This window comes from Platalea leucorodia (genome assembly GCF_965183815.1).
Source record: "Platalea leucorodia genome assembly, chromosome: 9".
NCBI lineage: Eukaryota > Metazoa > Chordata > Aves > Pelecaniformes > Threskiornithidae > Platalea > Platalea leucorodia.
In genome coordinates, this window is record NC_138831.1 from 25,487,479 (window position 1) to 25,506,648 (window position 19,170).

Sequence of the window (19,170 nt, forward strand, 5' to 3'; positions counted from 1 at the left end):
CCTGGGCTGTGTAGCAGGAGCACAGCCAGCAGACCAAGGGATCTTGCTCCTCAGCGCTCATTAGATCACCCCTAGATCACTGCATTCAGTTTTGGGCTCCAGTCAGATGTCAGAAAAGTTGAGCTAGTTCTGCAGAAGGCCATGAAGATGGTTAAGAAGTTTGAGCACTTGCTCTATGAGAAAAGGCTGAGGGAATGGGGCTTATTCAGCCTGGCAAAGACAAGGCTTTGGAAATACCTAACAGCAGCCTTCCAGTACCTACAAAAAGGTTATCAAGCACATGGAGCCAAGCTCTTCACAGTGGTGCACTGTGGAAGAACGAGAGACAACAGACATAGCCTGAAACAAGATGGGTTCAGACTGTATGCAAGGCAAAACCATTTTTACCATTGGGACTGTCAAACCCTGGAGCAGGCTGCCCAGACAGGTTGTGCAGTCTCCAACCTTGGAGATTTTCAAGACTAGTCTAGGCAAAGCCCTGAGCAACCTGTTCTGACTTCAAGCTGACCATGCTTTTAGCAGGAGGCTGGACTAGATGACTTCCTGAGGTCCTTTCTGACCTGAATCATCTTATGATGACCCTTAGTATAATAAAAAAAAAAAAAAAAAAAGACAATCTCAAAGTGTCCCTGCATACTTTTCTTTTTCAAAAAGGGAGACTGCATTAAGACTTGTTTCTAATGTTACTTTGTGAATGAAGAGTCAAACTTCTTCAGTGGTATGTGCTCCCGAATAGGTACTAATTTGTTCCAGAGATAAGAAACTGCCCTCCTAATATCATTCTGATGGTATTATACATTGATCTTGAAGCTCCATACTGTAATAAGCTTTCCCAGAATAAGAACCGAATTGTCTTTGTCTCAAACATAAATCCCAAAGCACACAAATAAAAAGTAGTATAATGCTAGTTTCCAAACAAGGTCTAGCGGTCAAATTATTTCTCAGGAAGTCATCATCATCATCAATTCCTTTCTTATTTCAACTTCAGATTCAGGTGGTCATTTCAGTGAACACTGCTCTCAGTCAGGTAACAGGACACAAGCACAGGTCTACACATTTATTAGATGCATTATCTGTTTACACAGGGACATTTAGATAGACAAGATTCTGACTCAGAACAGCTTGCAGTGTCAGTTCTTGACTATTTTTCCCTTTTGCAGCAACAGCAATTCAAATCTCTTCATTTAAATTTGTCCATGGAACTTTAACAGTTTTGCTGAGCTGATGATCGTTGGTGTCTTCCAAAAGGCAAGGCTTTTTATCCAGCATGTAAAGATGTTGTCCTGATTGTTAGGTTCATTCCCTTCTAGATGTGAAATATGGATTCTTCATTCAGATTCCCATTTCCCTTCCTTTTTCCCATCTCTACTCAGCTGTTACTAGATGAATGCACCACCTTCATGTCCCTCTTTAAAACATAAGTACAGGTTCCTCAGTTTTGCTTTTTTCCACCTCACTATGTTGACACCTGAGCAGATACACCAATTTTCTATCAGCAAAGATTGGTAGCTTCTCTTCTAAGTTATACTTTTTAACTGGTGAACTAGCAAAGCTTCTCTCTTAGGAAGAGTAACCATTTTGCTACATCATAATAAAAGACTGAGAAAGATTAACTGTCATAATTCTCACTGCAAAGCAACAAATCAGGCCATTGGGAACTGAATCTGTTAGCTTTGATGCTCAACCATACTGATTTCGATACAAAAGATTAAAATCTTTCCACAATAAGAAAAAGTTTTCTAAATCCTGAGTTGAATGAGGTGTGGAACTAGGGCCCTTGGTTCCTGAGCATGAAGAATACCTGATAGTAACTCTAAATAGATGCAACAAAGCAAAGTTTGTAAGTATAGCCCGGGAATGACATCCTGGGCAACCACAACAACCTCCCCCGCTATCTCCAGTTTTCATGACAGCTTGAACTTTTTATAACTGTTCTGAAACTACTTCTTGCTATCAAGCTTGTGGCAAATATAAGCATGTCTTTTGGTTTCTTTAAGCATTCATAAAATTTACAAGAAATACTGCTTTCTGCACATCTACAATTAACAGAAGACATCTCTACAGAGAAAGCTGTAGTGACACCAACATACTAGTATGTCAAATGAAATTAAACTGAATTAATGAGCTACTGAAAAAAGTTATAATTTGAAGACTGGTTTCCTGTAAACTTGTGTCCTTGTTGCTTTAGCCCTTCTTCTTTGTCTCCCTTTGACATCATTATCAGCCAGGAGATAGAAATGCTGCAGTTAGTTTGGGGCTATGTACTTAACAACTGGCCAGCAAGCCGCTGTGAAATTAAACAAATCATGTGTTATGCTAGCCTTTTCCCTCAGTAAGGGCACTAATTTGGGTCTTTTTCACTGATAACAGTGTATCAGTTTTCACAGAGCCTCTAACAGCCAAATAGGAACTGCTTTCAAATCTGATTAACATTGGCCAACAGATTAAATAAATACAGGGAGGACTGCCTGAAACAGCCCAGTGACGCTCCAAGTGAACAAGTTTCATTTCTTCACAATGCCAGCTACAAAGCCCAATTAGTGTTTCCACTGAAAATGTAAATCTAGAAGCAAAGATGACAAATATCTAATTTTCATTCTAGTCAAGTAATTCAGTATATATTTAGAAGGCTTTTCAGAAGGTCTAGGTGTCTGAAGTCATATTCTGAACTGGCTGTAAAACAAGTCGTCTCAGCCTAAAACACAGGAAAGTATTCTGAACATCAGAAAGTTTATCAACAACTTTGAGAGAAGTCCTACATTTTAACCTTTTTAGTAAAAAATGAAAATACAGGCACACTCTTTCAGTCTTTCATTTTTTCATCTCAAGTTTTACAAGGAAGTAGCAAACATGCATGCATATTTTGTTTTGCCACTACAACGTGCTGACACTTACCTTTCTAAACACAGGAGCGGCAGCAAAATAGGGGATGAGCGTAACATCAAATTGTCACAGCTGTTCACTAAGCAATGCACGTGCAAGCCTTAAAAACTGCTGAAAATCTTGAATCTGTTTTTAAATTCTACCTTTAGCAAAATAAGTTACAATTTTTCAATGCTTAATAAACTTTTGGAACAGAAGGGGAAAAAAAACCACCTATTTTTGTTGTAGATATAACAAAACAGTCTTACAGAGTTTACGAAAAGCATATTGATTTGGTGCATGGTGCACCTTAGGAGAAAGGGAAAAAGATAAGTCTATTGTGGCAGAGAGAAAGAAAGGTAACTATTATCTCATTCTCTGATGTGTCCAGTTTCCCTCTTATAGCTGTCTACTTGGCAGATGCACAAAGCAAGCGTGATGAAGCAGCAGAACAGACATACTGTAAACTAAGAGCATCAGACACAAGCTACTCGTCTCAAAAAAAAAAAAAAAAAATCTACTGAAAGCCACATTAGCTTTCTCGTGCAACCTATTCTCTAGCATATTTACACTTTAAGAAGTATAGAAAACTTACTATTACACAGAAACACAGATCAGTAGAAAATAAAACAATATGGTAGGAAACGATCCAGCTAATTATTTCTGACAGTTGAAGAATGTGACTAAACAAAAAATTCTCCTCTTAAAAAAAAGAGAGTAAGAAGCTACATGCTCAAAGCCAAACCACACTGAAGCTATATGGCTCATGTAGCTGAAGGGCACTGAGGGGGACCACAAAGGCTACGTTTAGCCTTGTAAGGCTAATCGTCCCAGGTATCCTCTGCAGTCAACAGAGAGGGACTGTGACACCAGAGGGTGACCAAGAACAAGAGCCTTGCATAGCTGCTGTGAATTAACCTATTACACTGTTCTGATTAACTGTGATGATTGATTTTAGCTTAATTGCTCATAGTTATATTAAATTTGTACCTTAAGTGAAGCTAGTGGATGTTCTGGACCAAGTAAACTCCAATGAAAGGAAGCCAAATCTTCATCAGGTAGAATATGATTACCTAGAATGTAATGCAGAACTTTATTTAGGTACACCACAAAATGTTACATATTGTTTCTACATGCAGCAAAACAAATTTGCAATCAGTCCTCAATGCCTGATTGATAGGCTTCAGAGAAATTAAACTTGCAGGTGTCTTTTTGTTACTCCAGAAAAACCTAATTAGCATGCTGCTGCTGCAGCAAGATACACTGCCCTCTGTTTGAGGAGCACTCTTCCATGAAACCCAGCTCACTTACAGAAGCAATAGAGCCAGTCACAACACATGGTGTCAACCACAACCTGGCATGTCCTATTAGGGGATACTCAACAGGATTTAGTAATGCAGGTGCAACAGTGTAAGAACACACTCTATTGCCCTCCAACACAAGCTGGTAAGCCCTTCCTGCACCCCAGCACATGCCACTACCGATCCAAATCGGAAGCTGCCTCTGGAAATCTGCACCCTGGTCCATCATGCAGCGTGGGTCAAGCAGCAAGCCACCAGGCAGATTTATCTAACCCTCATGAAAGCAGGCAGCTCTGATGACACTTAGCAGGTTCCCAATTCCTGAAGTTTCTTTTGCTGACCTGACTAGGTCAGACAGAAGCCTGGGCTGGCAGCATCAAAGTAATTGGGAAATTATGTAGTTGTTTCAATGAACAGAGATAGTGGCTACATTTACCAAGCTGTTCATACCAAATGGAAGATCACTTAAATTACTTTGGTCCCATCCCGTGTCCCCCCGTCCTCCCCCCATCAAGCACATCACACAGAAAAAAAAATCTAAAAAATTCTTACTAGGAAATATTTCAAACATTTGAATTAATCAAAGACTAACTAATCAACCACTAACAGAGTTCAGTGTCTGTGGATCCAAACTTTATGAAGAGCTAAACAGAATGTATTACTACACTCCTGGTAGAAAACTTAAGGATATTTTCAATATCTGGTTTTATAGAGCAGCAGCTTAGCAGTGAATGCATAGTTCTCATTGCTGTTAATATATTTACAGCTTGCTTTTTTTTTTTTTAAATTTCAGTTTGGACAACATCTTGAACTCTCACTCATAAAGAATATGACAAGATTCTTTGAATATGACAACAATTGTTTACTGTCTTAATAATTTAGTTTGCTTTTAATGCTCTTTAACATGTGAAAACCAAGAAAGCTGTCCACTGCCTGGCAACTAGCAGATGCCCTCTCAGAGAGGGAAGTCTTCATGTCCAATCAATACTTCACCTACTGCTGAGATCTCCAGCAATGAGACATTATAATCTTTATTCATTAAGAGCTAAACTTTAAATTCATATCATAAAGATTCAACAAGTTTGTATATAACAGCCACATTCTCACTAATCTAATCAAGGCAGGATTAGATAGCCTTTATAATGCAGGTCTGAAAAAATCAATTACAGCCCGACCACTAGATAGTTTTGTGATAACTAACAGTAACTCCTGCAGATGCTAAGATTACCTTTTCAAATAGTCAGAGCTTCTCTCCCTTCCACCAAAACCTCAATCCTGTTTGGTCTCCACCTGTCATTTCAGTTAATTCCATCCCCTTGAACACACACAAGGCAGTCTGACCATTTGATCAGTTCTTACCACATACTTAATTGTAGAATTTAGGATGTTGAAGTGCAGTAGTGTCTTCTGTAGTCCAAATAAGAAGTGATGCCTGTACTTACCTTACGTAGTTCTAAAATTTTACTGAGAAACAGAATGAGACTACATAACTAAACACATGTTACAAAGTACTGTCACGGTGGGAAAGAGACCGATGTTACATAAGCAACCTCTATTCCTTGACCTGGCTGAACAACCTCAACATATATTGATTTTTCCTATTTTAATGGCTTATTACAGTGTATGCCTTAGGTTTTTTAAAGCAATTAGATACTAATTGAAGCCACTGCCCTTTCTAAAGAGTTCACTGAATTACAACCCTATACCTCACACTGTGTTTGTTTTTCTATTGCTGAAGCTTCGGTTTGGGTTTTTTTAAATCGTTCTGAAGTATTTGAGTCAAAACTTACAAAAGAACCCAAACCAACTCCCTGTTTACATCAACAGCAATTAGGACAGAACTTTTTAAGAGCACACTCTCGGAGGACACAGTATCCTAGCCACATTTTAACTACCCATGACAAGGATAGTCCTTATATTGTAAAGCTAGAACTACAAAACCCTTCTGCATGAAAAGCTGTAAGAAGGAAAAAGCTATAAAACAAACCAACCACAATGTATATATAACCTTCTCAGAAAGTAATCTTTAAAAATTTACCTAGTTGGTAACTAGGTAAATTTACCTAGTTGGTAACTATTTCAGAAAAATATTTTGCTGGAATACTTCAATAGAGACTTCATCCCTGAACATAACTCAATCCCAAATAATTTGCCATTGAGAACATTTTTTTAATTGACCAGTTAGGTGTCATTCCTCAGGCTCCTCCAACTGCTGAATGTTTGGCTGAATCATTCAAGATTGCTCTTTTCAGTGTCCCCAAACTGACCTTTGAAGTTAATCACAAGAAAGCATCTGAAAACAAAGAAGTCTGAGTTTTCCACACACGGAGAAACAGATTTGCAGACCTAAAGCTATTGTGATAGTTTTGGCCTTCTGTAACTGTAAACATTAAACCAGTAGCTTAACTTTTAATTTATTCCTAAACAAAGTACTAGCATGGGGAGTTACACTGATGTACCCAGAATGGAAGAGCAATGTAACAGATTCATATGCCTTCCCATGTAATCATGTGCTCATTTGTTCTTTCCCATTGTGATTTTCTTCGTTCTACTTATCAGGTTCAAAAGAGACCCAAAGAGGCCACAGTAGCAAGGGCAGAATAACCTGTGAAGCCAGACAAGCCCTCAGATATTAAGTAAAAATATAAAATTTAGATCTGAATGAGCTACCCTGCTTTAAACATATGCCAGACTACACACAATTATGTGCCTATATGCATTTAGGATTTTATTTTAAAAAATGAAGTAGTTATATTCCTAAGGTTGCAAAAGTTAAAAAAATGTTGTCAGTACTTTAAGTGAAACAGTATCTGTTTTTTGTAAGTTAATATAATTATTGTTTATATCACCAAATACCTAGGTTTTGTAATATTCACTAATTAAAAAAAAACACCACCTCTCATCGCAGGAAGAGCTCCAAAGTATCTTCTTTTCTAACCCTGACTTCCATAAACTTTACTCTATTCTGCTTACTCATACTGAATACACACACAAAAGAAATGCAAAAGAATACACAAAACTAAACTTGTAGATGAACTGGTTTTTTTTAACCTTTATACCAATTTGGAGAAAAAAAAAAAAAGCGCTACAAAATACCTCTCTAGGAATCATGTGAAATGAGCTCAAGTTTCTTTCTCCTAAGAGCAAGCTGAAAAATATTTTGTCGTGTAAGATATCAAAAGAGAAAATTCAAGAGCTTATTGCATAAAATTGCAAAATCTTCAGAAAATTTACCAGAATATTTTTCACCTACCATTTAATATAACCAAGCAATGCCTCAACTGGCCATGCAGCTGTAATTCTGTGACAAGTTAAAACGATGTCATTCACATGTACTTCATGTTAATTCCATAAAGCATATCTGCAACTGTGAAACTGCTTTTCAAGCAGTAATTCTTACTCACTGAACTGGCATGCAACAACTTATTTATAGACTCCAAAACAAAGCCTAGCAATAGTAGTCTGTCATGCAATCTACACAGAGATTTTTGTTTTAAATTGCAGCTTAGCCAATCATCTGCCATTCCTCCATACAGCCATGCAGGCAGGTAACCATTCTGGATATGAAAAAACATACACTAACAAAAACCAACTTCAACCAGTCAAATACTTGTGGCTTTCTACTGTAAAATGCATTGGTTCTTTCCTTCTTAACATGGAAGGTACCTACCTGGACTAGAAACAATTTAATATTAAAGACTACTAAAATGTTAGTATGCTAAAGCAATAATATATAGCCTCCCCGATTCACAGCTTTCAAATGAGAAGTTTTATTCTTCTATCATGTACCCCTACTAAAACACAAAATCAGTAAGAAAACAGAAAGAAAAATCCAGTTTTCTTAATTTGTTTGCTCAGTACTACAAGATCAAGAACACGGCTGCTCCGTGCTTAGTTATGAAAAAAGAAGTTAGAATGCTGTTCTAAATAGATCTTATTCATTGCAGTCAACTTTATTAGTAATTAATTCACTCTTCCATCTGAGAGAGTATGACAGCTATTCTCTACCACTGCTGTGGAAATAAAGTGTGTTAAAACTGTCCCATTTATGCAGAGATGTGAAACTGAAGTCCTTCCTACCTACGCTCCTTAAAGATACTACATCATTTAGCATTAGAAGCAGTACTGCTAAGAAACTATCCAAACAAAACTAGCGGAATGGTAAGATGCTGGTCACCTGTGCTTTCAGAAATGTGGAGTTTCACTCAATTATATAGTATATCATATCTCTGGTGCAGCTGACATATGACAACATGTCATATTTGTCCAATACTCATTTCTGAGGAGAAAAAAAAGCCCCTGCAATCCAAACATCGTCACTCCATATATGTTATTGTTAGGTAGAATACAAAACAGGACAGAGGTATGCTTTCCCAGTCTGGAAAGCGTATTATTAAAAGTAGACCTCACATAGTATATAAGACCAACACTAGTAGAACCACAATTGTCCTGATTCCACGCCCACCTACTGAGAACATTTCAAATAGGCAGAGCTTTGCAGAATTCTTACTTTCTACTCTTGTTTCTAGACAGGCACAATTTGCATCGCTTACAGGTCTCTACAAATTCGGCATGTCTGGCCTCATAAAAACACATCCGGCCCACCTCAAGTATAGTAGGAATGCCTGAAACAAAGGGATGTCTTTCCCTCGGTGGTTTGCCAAATTATACACACGTTTTAAAACAGTTAATAGAAACTGAAATCATAAGTCTGACTAGCAGCATCAAGTTCTTTAATTACTTTACTTACCTAAAAGAGCAGCAAAAATAGGAAAGCGATTTGGATTCAGGTCCAGTTGCTTGGCAACTTCATGCATTAGGTATTGGCTTGTTGTGAGACTTTTCCCATTACGGCTCAGTTTTAGGGCATGGGCACTGAAATAGTAAGGGATGTTGCACAATGCATAATCGGAGTCATATGCAACCAAACCATGGAAACCTTTTTCTCTGCAGAAAGCAATTACTTCTTGATGATGATCCTCAATGCTCTGTGCAACCTATAGTGGAAGACAGAGTAATTAGCTACAGTGTTAAACTGCAGTACTGATTTATCACATGTATTACAATATATTGGGTCTTCCTGAAACTATATACATGCATTTGAAACACAGTATATTGAAAGTAATTAAAAAAAAAATCCAATGACACAGCACATACAGACAGGATGTAAGGAGCGCTCAGAAACAAAATACAAAGTTCTGGAAGCCTACATACTGAAGCAGCATTATGTATTACTGAACTCATCTGAAGTAACTCTTTATTAACAGAAACGCTGAAACTCTAAACATATTACTATACCAACGTCTGTATTAACTCACAGGAAAAATCTTAAGGCTGTGGATACTTAAGCAGTTCAGCAAGCCAAGATGCCCCCTTAAAAAGCAATCACATGATCACTTTTAAAGTTTCGCAGCCCTGTTTTAAAAGACACAAACATAACCCTAGATGAACAGAGGTAACTTTCTTGACCTTTCAAATGTCTGCCTTGCTGCGTTAGGCCAAATTTTCTCCTCTTTCCACTTTCAGCCTATTCATTTATGCACAGCTGTCTCTGATGGTGCAAATTGCTTCAAACTTATAGCCCAAACTTCACCTCTCAACTCATGTTGCCTAGCAAAGCATGTATTTTAGGCTATGGCAATCAGATGACGAGAACAGACATGTTGTGCAGGGGAGACATGGGCCAATTCCTCACATTGGAAACAGAAAAGCAACCCTTTCTTATCAAGAAGACTGTACTAAAACAAAAAACCCCATGATGACAGGTTAGTACCTAGAGTCCTGCATTTCTGCACACCATCAGGAACCGTTACAACCAGAGTTTGTATATAAGCACACAAAAATAAAGCAAGCTGAGTGCTTTTGATGCCCAATGCTTTTACCATCCACATACATAATAAACATTCAGTGACTCAGAAAACCCCACAGAAGCTGGGTGCTGGTATAACCTACCCTCACCAAGTATTCAATTTTAACAACAATGTAGATAGCAAGCTATCCCAAAATAGACTAACACAATACTAGCTTCAGTCTCCACAGTACCCATGAATAACTACAGCATTAGTACCAGTGATGCTATTATTTCCTCTGCAGACGAAGCCCTGCAGAACATGAGCGAGGGTCCTACACCTCTACAGCCCACTCCAATGGTCCCACAGTCATCTACCTCTCAGCAAAGAGATTTTGTTCAACAGCAAGTTTACAGCGACCCTTTCTTTTCTGCTCATGCTTTACACTTTCTGAACCTGACATTGAATTACGGTCTTCCAGTGAGGTACGTAAAATTTTGCTTTTCCCATGTAGCTTCATGAGATGTTCCCTTTCAAGCAAAATCCTGAGCAGCTAAACAGCGAGCACCTCACTCTCCGAGATACTCCTACGATCAATAACCAGCTCACTAAGCTTTCTCTATTCCTAATGCTACCACCTCACAGTCTTAAGAAAATGTTTCTTCAGAAATGTGCTTGAGGGACTGTATCAGAGTGTTTTTGAAATTTACTTTTGTTTGTGAGAAAAATTAGCATATTCATTTTTCTAATAATTATACTGTCACCTAGCATAACATGTGCCTTCTGTACAGAGAATTGGAAGAGGCTGTATACATCTTCGGAAAAATTTAAAGATATCAAATTTATACAGTTATTTAGGCTTCGCCACCCTCTCCCCTCCCAGTCTTTACATGTTTCAAATTAGGAAAATCCCCCAGATGTTTTTTTTATTAAGGGTAGATAGATTTAGATTATGTATCTATATTTAAAATCAGTATCTTTGCATGCATGACAACCACAGATCATCTATAAAACCAAAGTAAGAACTCTTTTTGCAGCACTAGGTGTGACATGGGTGTGTAGATAATACAAGAGGAAACTCGGTGTGCAACCCTCTCTGATCTCCCATAAACTATTTCCTCTTACCTCCAGAGTCTCCAGTTCCCTCACTCCCCATTTTATAGAGCTATCTGACACAGCAAGCTACGAGCAGAAAACTGCGGTATATTTAGGTAATACTAGAATCCACGTTCAAATAATTGAACTGTCACAGAGAAAAGAGCTGTATTTACCAAGGTACAGTTAACCTGCAACATAAAACTCTAACAAGATGAGAGTCAGGGAAACAGCTTACAGCTCTCACAAAAGGAGAGAGTCCGAAGATGCAACTATACCCAGGCAACATGCACACTTCACAATCAACCCAGGGAAGGGGAACGCGGGAGAAATCACAGCCAGGAGTTTAGAATAATTTTCAGGTCTAAATCTTGTCTAAACATTAATGATGCTGGATCAGAAAGAGAGAATCCTGTCCGAGTAAACAGGCACATGCACGTTTAGATACTGAGAACAAAACAAAGTCTCACCAAAGTATTAAAGATGTTAAGATCCCTGCTGCTTTAATATTTACATTTTAGCAAACCTGCTTTGCATAAAAATTTCTTTTAAGACTTATTCCCCCCTCCCCCAAGCAGAAAAATACCAGGTCACAATTAAGCTAAGAACCCATAGGATATTTGTTATAACTTGGAGGAACCTGTTATTTTTACATCCCACTGAAACCATCTGCAAGAGATTTATAATTGTTCTGGGTGGAAGACATTACTCTTTTTCTCCCCTCTAATTACCAAAATAGATTAAATTCATAGCCAGTTCCTAGCTCTGCACAGAAGCCTTCTACTCAAGACAAACGTTTCCTGAAAATATGAAAATCAGTTTCATATTTAATCAGTATTCTCAAACCCAACTTCTCAAAGCAAGAAAACACTAGAATTTGGCAACTGTCTTATGCATACGTAAATGAAAAAAAAAAAATCACCCATACATGCAAATAAAAATCACACCTTCAAGATGCATTTGCTCTTTGCCCACCAGGAGAGTTGCTAGAAAGTGAGCATTAGGGAGAATGTGAATAAAACTGGAGTAAGATTTAGAGAAAGAAAGATATATGTAATAAAACAGATTTAGAAAGATAATAAATTGTGTAAGAGAAGAAGAAAAGCAGAAAAGGAATATGATTTAACTTCAGCAGTATCTTTGATGTATATTATGCATGTTTACCACTACAACCATGAAATATACTTCTTAACCTGAAAATGAATGAATTAAAAACAGAGCTATCCACAGTTTCTCAACAGCTGTATAAATGAAGCATCAGATGGGAACTGCTGATATCTTTCCTATCCCCAAGACAGCTGACCAGTTCAGAGAACCAGTCCAGTTTGGACACGCACAGTGGTGGCTCAGTGATATGAACGTTCCTAACAGCACCAACTCTCCCTCCACCCAACACCAGTATTTGGTAACGAGGACTTGCCATCTCCCACTGCTAACCCAAAGCAGACAAATACCCGCCCCTCAAATCTTCCCCATCAAAACTGTGCGAGTTTTGTGTTTGTTTGGTGTTTGTTTTGGTTTTTTTTTAAATGATAGGAAAGGGACTCAGTATGACGTGTCCTCTCACTCCTAAAACCGTTTCCAGAGATTACGAATAAGGCCTATTACTGAGAAACCATAAAGGAGCTAATGCTGCAGCTAAGCTTGAAAGTAAATAAAGTGCTACAGGTGACACTGTTGTCAAGTGTGGCAACTCTATTCGGATGTAACGTACTTCAACAGAAACAAACCAGGTCTGAAAAAGAATGCATGTAAAAGATTAACAGCTAGTTCAGCATGCCACAAGACTATTAGAAATACCAAATTCCTATCAATATCAAAAGAGCTGGCTTCCTGTTGTGTACTATGCATTTCAATATTGCATTGAACAAAGTATTCAGTTTAACACATTAAAAGAAATTTCTAATTTTACCCCATTTATTGCTTTTACTAATGATCTCTAAGTCTTAATAACAAATTAAGGAAGATTTATAATGCACCTGCAACCTTTACTGCATGGCCCCTAAAACTTTTTGCTTAAAGAACAAAACTATTTCCTAGCTACAAAAGAAAAAAAAGTTCAAATTAGAGGATGTTTTTGCTGTCATTCAAATTCCCACCATCATTCATATCCATAACACATACACAACCTTGCTTCTACACTGACCAGGAAAACACATTACTAGAGCAGGGCCATAACCTCTTCACTTTAACCAAGCACCAAGCCCAAGACATCGCATTCAGCAGAGCTCAACGCGCCCTGCAAGAACAACCTCCGCCTCCACTTCCAGTTTGTTCCACATGCACTTCGCCCGGTGCAGTGGCCCCGGCCGCACTCAGGGCAATCCCTGGGGCCGAGCACAGCCGGGGCCACCGCAGGGCGAGACTTCCACTGCCAAACGGGGTTGGACGCCCACCACAGGGTGGCTTCACAGCAGTCCGGAGCGCAGGGAGCCAAAGGGAACACGCTCCTCCAAGGATGGGTCTGGCCGAGCAAGCAGGGCACTAACAGGGAGCAACAACAACTCTCGCCCCATTTGCAGAACTACGAGAAACTTCACCCAAAGTCACCTTTTAGGTGAGCTTCGAAAGTCATCTCTATCCCAGGGCTGCAACCTGGCCAGAATTTTTCTAATCCGCTGAAAGGGCAGTACAAAAGCCAGATAACATTAAGCTGCTGCTAGTGATCAAGCATGCAACTCTAAAGGTTGCATAATATTTTTTCTACACACAAAAGTAATTTACGATAATAAAGCCTATAAGTATGCACTTCACTCCTGCTGCTCTTCCTTCCCTAGCAGGAAAACCAGTAAGCAACTTTTAAATCTGCAGCTTCATCCCAGGGCTTGTTTTTTTAGCGTCTTGTGTTTCAATATACACAACTGCTTGCCTTAACAGAAACCATCATAAATCACAAATGCTGTATAGAGAGACGTGACATGTTAATATTCTGCAACCTTTGAAATCGCAGTGCAAGACCACCACGGACCCCAGCTCCTGCCTGAAGTGTTGTTTATGTTATCAGAAAACAGAGGCTCCCCCTTAAAATAACTTTAAATGAACGGTCAGATCGGTGTTCCTGAACCCACAAACTGGAAGCGCTTGCTGTTACGAAGTAAGGAACGAATTATTCTACACTTGATCAAAAGACCATTTGGGCAACGCCGAGCAAAACCCTCACCTTCATAACCACGAAACTCCAACCTCTATATTTTGGAGCAAGTGATTTCACCTTCAGCGCAAGTTTAAACACCTCGCCTCACTAGGGAACTTGTTGCAGATCCGCCGTGCCCGACAACTAAACTGATTTCTCCCCCCCCGTCTTAATAATTTAGATTAAGATGCTTTCCACCAGCCCTCTCACCTGCGGCACCAAAGTCCCAGCCTCACCGACCGGGGGGGGGGGGGGGGTGTGTGCTCTGCAAGAAGGGACATTTTGAGTCAACGGAGCGGCGGCCCCGAAAGAACATGGAGGCAAAAACCTCCCTGCTGCTGGGCCTGGCTTCACAGCCAGGGGAATCTGGGAGGCTCTGGGCGCTGCCGGTCGCCCCGCCGCTCCGCGCAGGCCTGCGCGGAGCGGCGGGGCGAGCGGCAGCACCGTATAAATAGCAAAATCCCCCAGGGATTGAGGCCGCCGAAACTTGGGCCGCCCCCGCGGGCCTCGACGACATTTTGAGGCGCTGAGGGGAGAGGCAGGCTGCCCCCCCCTTCCTCCCTGGCAAGGCCCAGGGCAGCCCCCGCTGCCATCTTAGAGCGGCAGGCGCCGTGAGAGGGGAGCGGCGGGGGCGCAAGAGAGCAGCGGGGAGAGGGCGCTGGTGGCCCCGGGGAGGGCCGAGGGAACGCGGGTCGGGGCGGGAGGCCCGTCTCCTCCTCACCTTGATGTGGAAGCGAATGAGGGCCAGGCGGATGCAGTGCGCCATGCAGACGGGCGGTAGGAACCAGACCTTGGGCGGCGGGGTGCCCTTGTTCTGGACGTGGCTGACGATCTGCTGCGCCGTCTGGCGCTCGTTGCCCTGGCGCTTCACCCACTCGTGGAGCCGGGCCTTCTCCAGGGCGCCGTTGAAGAAGACGAAGAGCTCGATGTTGCCGTTGAAGCAGGCCTTGGCCAGGGCCGCCAGGTATCCCAGCATGTGGTTCCACTGCCCGCCGCTCACCCAGTCCGTGTAGAAGCCGCCGTAGAGCCGGTGCAGGCAGTTGTCGGCGTCGATGAGGAGGCGCAGCGGGGTCTGGGGGGGCCGCTGGCGGCCCCCACCCACGAGGCTGCCCCGCGCCAGCTTCTGCAGCTCGACGGGCACCACGGCGCTGGGGCAGTGCTTCTCGATGTAGTCCTGGAAACCCTGCACTCCCATGGTGAGGACAGGGCGGCGGCGGGCGGGCGAGCGGGGGCCCGGCGGCGGCGGCGGCAGCGGCGGTGTCTGGGCTCGGGCCGGGCGGCGCGGCGGAGGCTGTAGTTGCGGGTGGGCGGTGGGAGCGGTGGAGCCGGGTGGGAGCGCTGGCTGCCGTCGGTGGCCGTTCAGGGGGGAGTTGAATGGATTAGTGGGGGGCTCATGGCTGCTGCGGCCGCCATGTGCTGCTCTCACAGAGCCATGGCTCGGGGATCCGGGCTGCTGCCGCTGCGGCTCCGACTGCCGGGGGGAGGGGGAGCGGCACAGCGCGCAGGAAGCCAACCCGCCGCCGCCGCCGCCTGCGGCAGGGAGAGCGGAACAGGCGGGACTTGGCGGCGGCCGCCGCTGCCACTCACAGACGGCGCGGGGCGCGCGCTCGGGCGCCGGAGGGGGAGCGCTCCCCCAGCGCCGCGCCGCCGGCCCGGTGCCCGCCGCCCTGGGGGCCCCCCGGGCTGCCCTGCGCTGCCCTGCCCTGCGGCACTGGGGCGGCGGGGCCCGCGCAGCCCGCCCGCCGCGGCGGTTGCATAAGCCAAGCATGCGCGGGAGGGCGGGCGGAAGCGGGTGGCGGGGAAGGGGAGGGGGCTCCGGGGCAGGGGGAGGCGGGGGAGTGGCGGAGGGAGGCGGGAGCGCGCTCGGCCCGGCCCGGCCTCGCCTGCCCTGGATATGGCCCTGCGCCGCCGCTGCCCCTCGGCGCCCGTCATCTCGGGCCGGGCTACCAGTTCCCGGGCGGCGGCCTTTCCCTCAGCCCCGCTGCCGCCAGCGGCCGGGGCGGGGCAGCGCGGCCGCGGCATGACGAGCCCCAGCCGGGAAGCGGCGACCCGGGGCACCTGTTGCTCCGCGGCTCGGGGGTCTCCGGCCCTGACGGGGCCCCGGCGGGCAGCGGCCGCGCTGCCCTGGGCGGCAGAACTACCCCCGCGGGGGTTCGGCCCGGCCCGGGGTGCTGCGGAGCGCCCGCCCCGCCGGCCGCGCCGCCCTCGGCTTCGGGCTGCCTGAGCGGCTCGGGTAACTCCGTCCTTCTCTTGACAGAAATAGCAGTCATGGCCGTTACTTGCAAGTAATAATTACAGGCTACCCTCACCGCGCCCGCAGCTGAATATCCACTGCTGCCCGTACAGCTTCCAGATGATTTTGATGGCCTTTCCACCTTGAATGGACTTAGAGTGGCTACTTGCACCTTGAGGCCTGCCATCAGCAGGCTAGCTGACCTCTTGCTTTCACTGGTAAATGAGCATAAATGTAAACTATTGGGGAAAAAAGCCGTTGTTTTCTGCACAGGCAGTGAGGAATTACTTTTCTTCAGTTTCAGCCGGATGAAATGATTTTTTAAAGGGCCAAACTTCAGAAGTGCTGTGCAGTTTGTCATTAAAATAATAATGTATCTGAGTAGTTCTCTGCTATGCAGGTGTCAAGAAAATGTCAAGCTGCACATGCTGTATATTCACATTAATATTTTATTAATCAGGAAAAAATGTATTGTTAATGAGATTTCAGTCAGGCTGCATTGGCACCTACAGTAAATATTCCCACCAGGGAATAGCTGTTTCTGAGGGAGTGGGCTGGTTTGCTTGCAGGCAGTGCAGCGCTAACACAAGGCTGCTTGGTGGATGTTTGTATCCAAGACTGTCTGGTACAGCATAAGGATGGTGAAATAAAGAGTACTGAAAAAGCTATGGAAATAGTCAAAGAAATACAGGTTTCTTCCTAGAAGTCTGTTTTTGTAATAATCTGAGAGTGTCGTTTCTAAGTAGTCGGATCTCTTTCCAAACCACTTTTCCCTTAGACTTCCTAGATTTTCCTTTAAGAGTAGGCACATGTTATGATAACATCAAAATAATAAAACACTGTAGAACACTTTGAAAGACATGCAAAATATGGTAGTAGACCAACAGTGCTAATACAAGGAAAGAGGATCAAGGAAAAAGAACTTTAGAATTCCAATTATCCCAAAACACACCAAAATGTGGTCCAAAGAACAAGTACCGCCATACATAAAGTGCATAAAAAGCAGGTGATCATACATATGTGTATTCAGTGCTCTAACCAAAATTTTTTGTTTGTTTGTTTTGTTGTTGTTAAAGAAGAAAAACTAGTCAAAAGCATCTCCCACCGGAAACCTGGCTGTTAATGTCCTGACACTTCCCATGGAGTTAGGTAGCCACAGCAGAACTGAATGGTGCTGGGCTCATGTAGCCATCCATAAACATGACCCTCCGTCCCCAAAAGAAAAGAGAAGAGAGAGGAAAAACAGAAGGGGACACAAGGTGCTTCAAGAAGTTATTTATTTGACACAAATAACTGTTTTGCTGCAACTAGAACTGTGGCCAGGCAAGAAGGCAACATAAGTGTAATTTGTGGAAAGTAAAATTACACTGGAAAACAGGTAGATTAAGACAGACTTAAAGAGCAATTAACCAAAGGCATGAAGACAAACAAGGTATTTTTTCATCAACCAGCAGCAGAACGCCTGCAGGAGTCATCGGGTTATCTGCATACAAGAAAATGGCGCAATGGAGGAAAAGGCATTGAAGAGCTTGCTTTCTTGGCGCTGAGACACAACACATTTCACTGTTCCCAGATGCTGGTTGTGTAAGGGAAGGGTTAATAAAGATTAATATTAAAGTCAGTGACTCATTATCCAACCTGAATAGAAGAGAATTAGGAGTGGCTCCCTAGAAGGAAGTAACTGAACAGTCATTAGGAAGAACTCCTAATGAATAACCATGTCAGGGCAAGAACATAGAGATGAATGTTATCATTTTAGTCTTGATTCCTCTGTTAATGAAACTCGGTCCCACTGTGAGATGAATATGGACATAGCCTGTAGAATAGGCTACCCACGGTAACCTTCATAGGTACGTTTGCCTGGGAATAATTGATACATGTATTATCCATGGGAAACACTTGTTTTACATGATTTCCCTTAATATTTCTCCTCCTTTCTCACCCTGGTGTGTCTCACCATGGAGCTGCTGCCCTGGAACTTGCAGTTCTTGCTGCTGCAGGAGGAAAACTCCCAGCCTTCCTCCTTACTGCCAGGTCTGCGAGCAGCCATGGGCTCGCCCTGTGCGCAAGATACTTTTCTGCATTGTTTCTTCAGTGCTCAAAGTGAAATATGTCTCTTATATTATTATTTCAGTACTAAATTTAAATGCAGACATTGGCAAATAAACATCCAATAAATGTTAACATGCTGCTGTTAGCTACAACTATTAGCTGCCCTGTTTCTTGTCATCTGGAGCATTTGACTGTAGTAGTGGTAAATTGCACACAGCAATAGAACTGACCCTTGTTTCTCTCATGGTATATTGCTTGCATACCTTCTTATTAAAATTTTGCTTACAGAAGCTTGCAGAATCTTCATGTGATTTATATAAAACCAGCAAAATTGTACTCAGACACTTCTGCAGGTTGACTTACCTTCATCCTCAGTATGTGTGTTATCTCAAGTGATTTCCTTTTGTTTGTTTGGTTGGTTTTTTTAAGTCATAGGCATGCCTGCCACTTAGTCTAAAATAGTTGTGAAAATAGTAGAAATTTGAGAAAAATTACTTTGGTTTAAAAAAAATTTTCGGGACAAAATCTGTCAGTCACTGTAGTCTTGCTGTGATTTTGTATCATAGTACTTGCTACCAGGTGAGACATCCCTTTCTTGTAGCTTAGGTTGGTGTTATTAAACCATATACAATCACACAAAATTTATACAACTAAAGAATTTCCATGTTCAGGTACCTCTCTATAGCCTTCCAAAATATCTACAAA

General features: G+C 42.7%; 1 protein-coding gene and 1 long non-coding RNA gene across 4 annotated transcripts in view; one reads left to right on the forward strand and one right to left on the reverse strand.

Annotated features, from left to right (window-relative positions):
• Positions 1–15,827, reverse strand: part of FAM120A (family with sequence similarity 120 member A) — a 55,901-nt gene extending 40,074 nt beyond the window's left edge. The window contains exons 1-3 of one of the 3 annotated variants that reach the window (XM_082322381.1): positions 14,902–15,827; positions 8,914–9,160; positions 3,853–3,935 (exon numbers count right to left, since the gene is read on the reverse strand). In XM_082322381.1, the coding sequence (XP_082178507.1) occupies positions 3,853–3,935; positions 8,914–9,160; positions 14,902–15,375 (804 nt within the window). In that variant the 5' untranslated portion in view covers positions 15,376–15,827. The remainder of the gene's footprint in view (positions 1–3,852; positions 3,936–8,913; positions 9,161–14,901) is intronic. The other 2 variants (XM_082322383.1, XM_082322382.1) reach the window with 2 other exon arrangements.
• Positions 15,251–18,672, forward strand: LOC309595437. The gene is made up of 3 exons (XR_014229256.1): positions 15,251–15,376; positions 16,438–16,631; positions 17,490–18,672. It is a non-coding gene; the product is annotated as an uncharacterized lncRNA (long non-coding RNA).
• Positions 18,673–19,170: the final 498 nt, after the last annotated feature.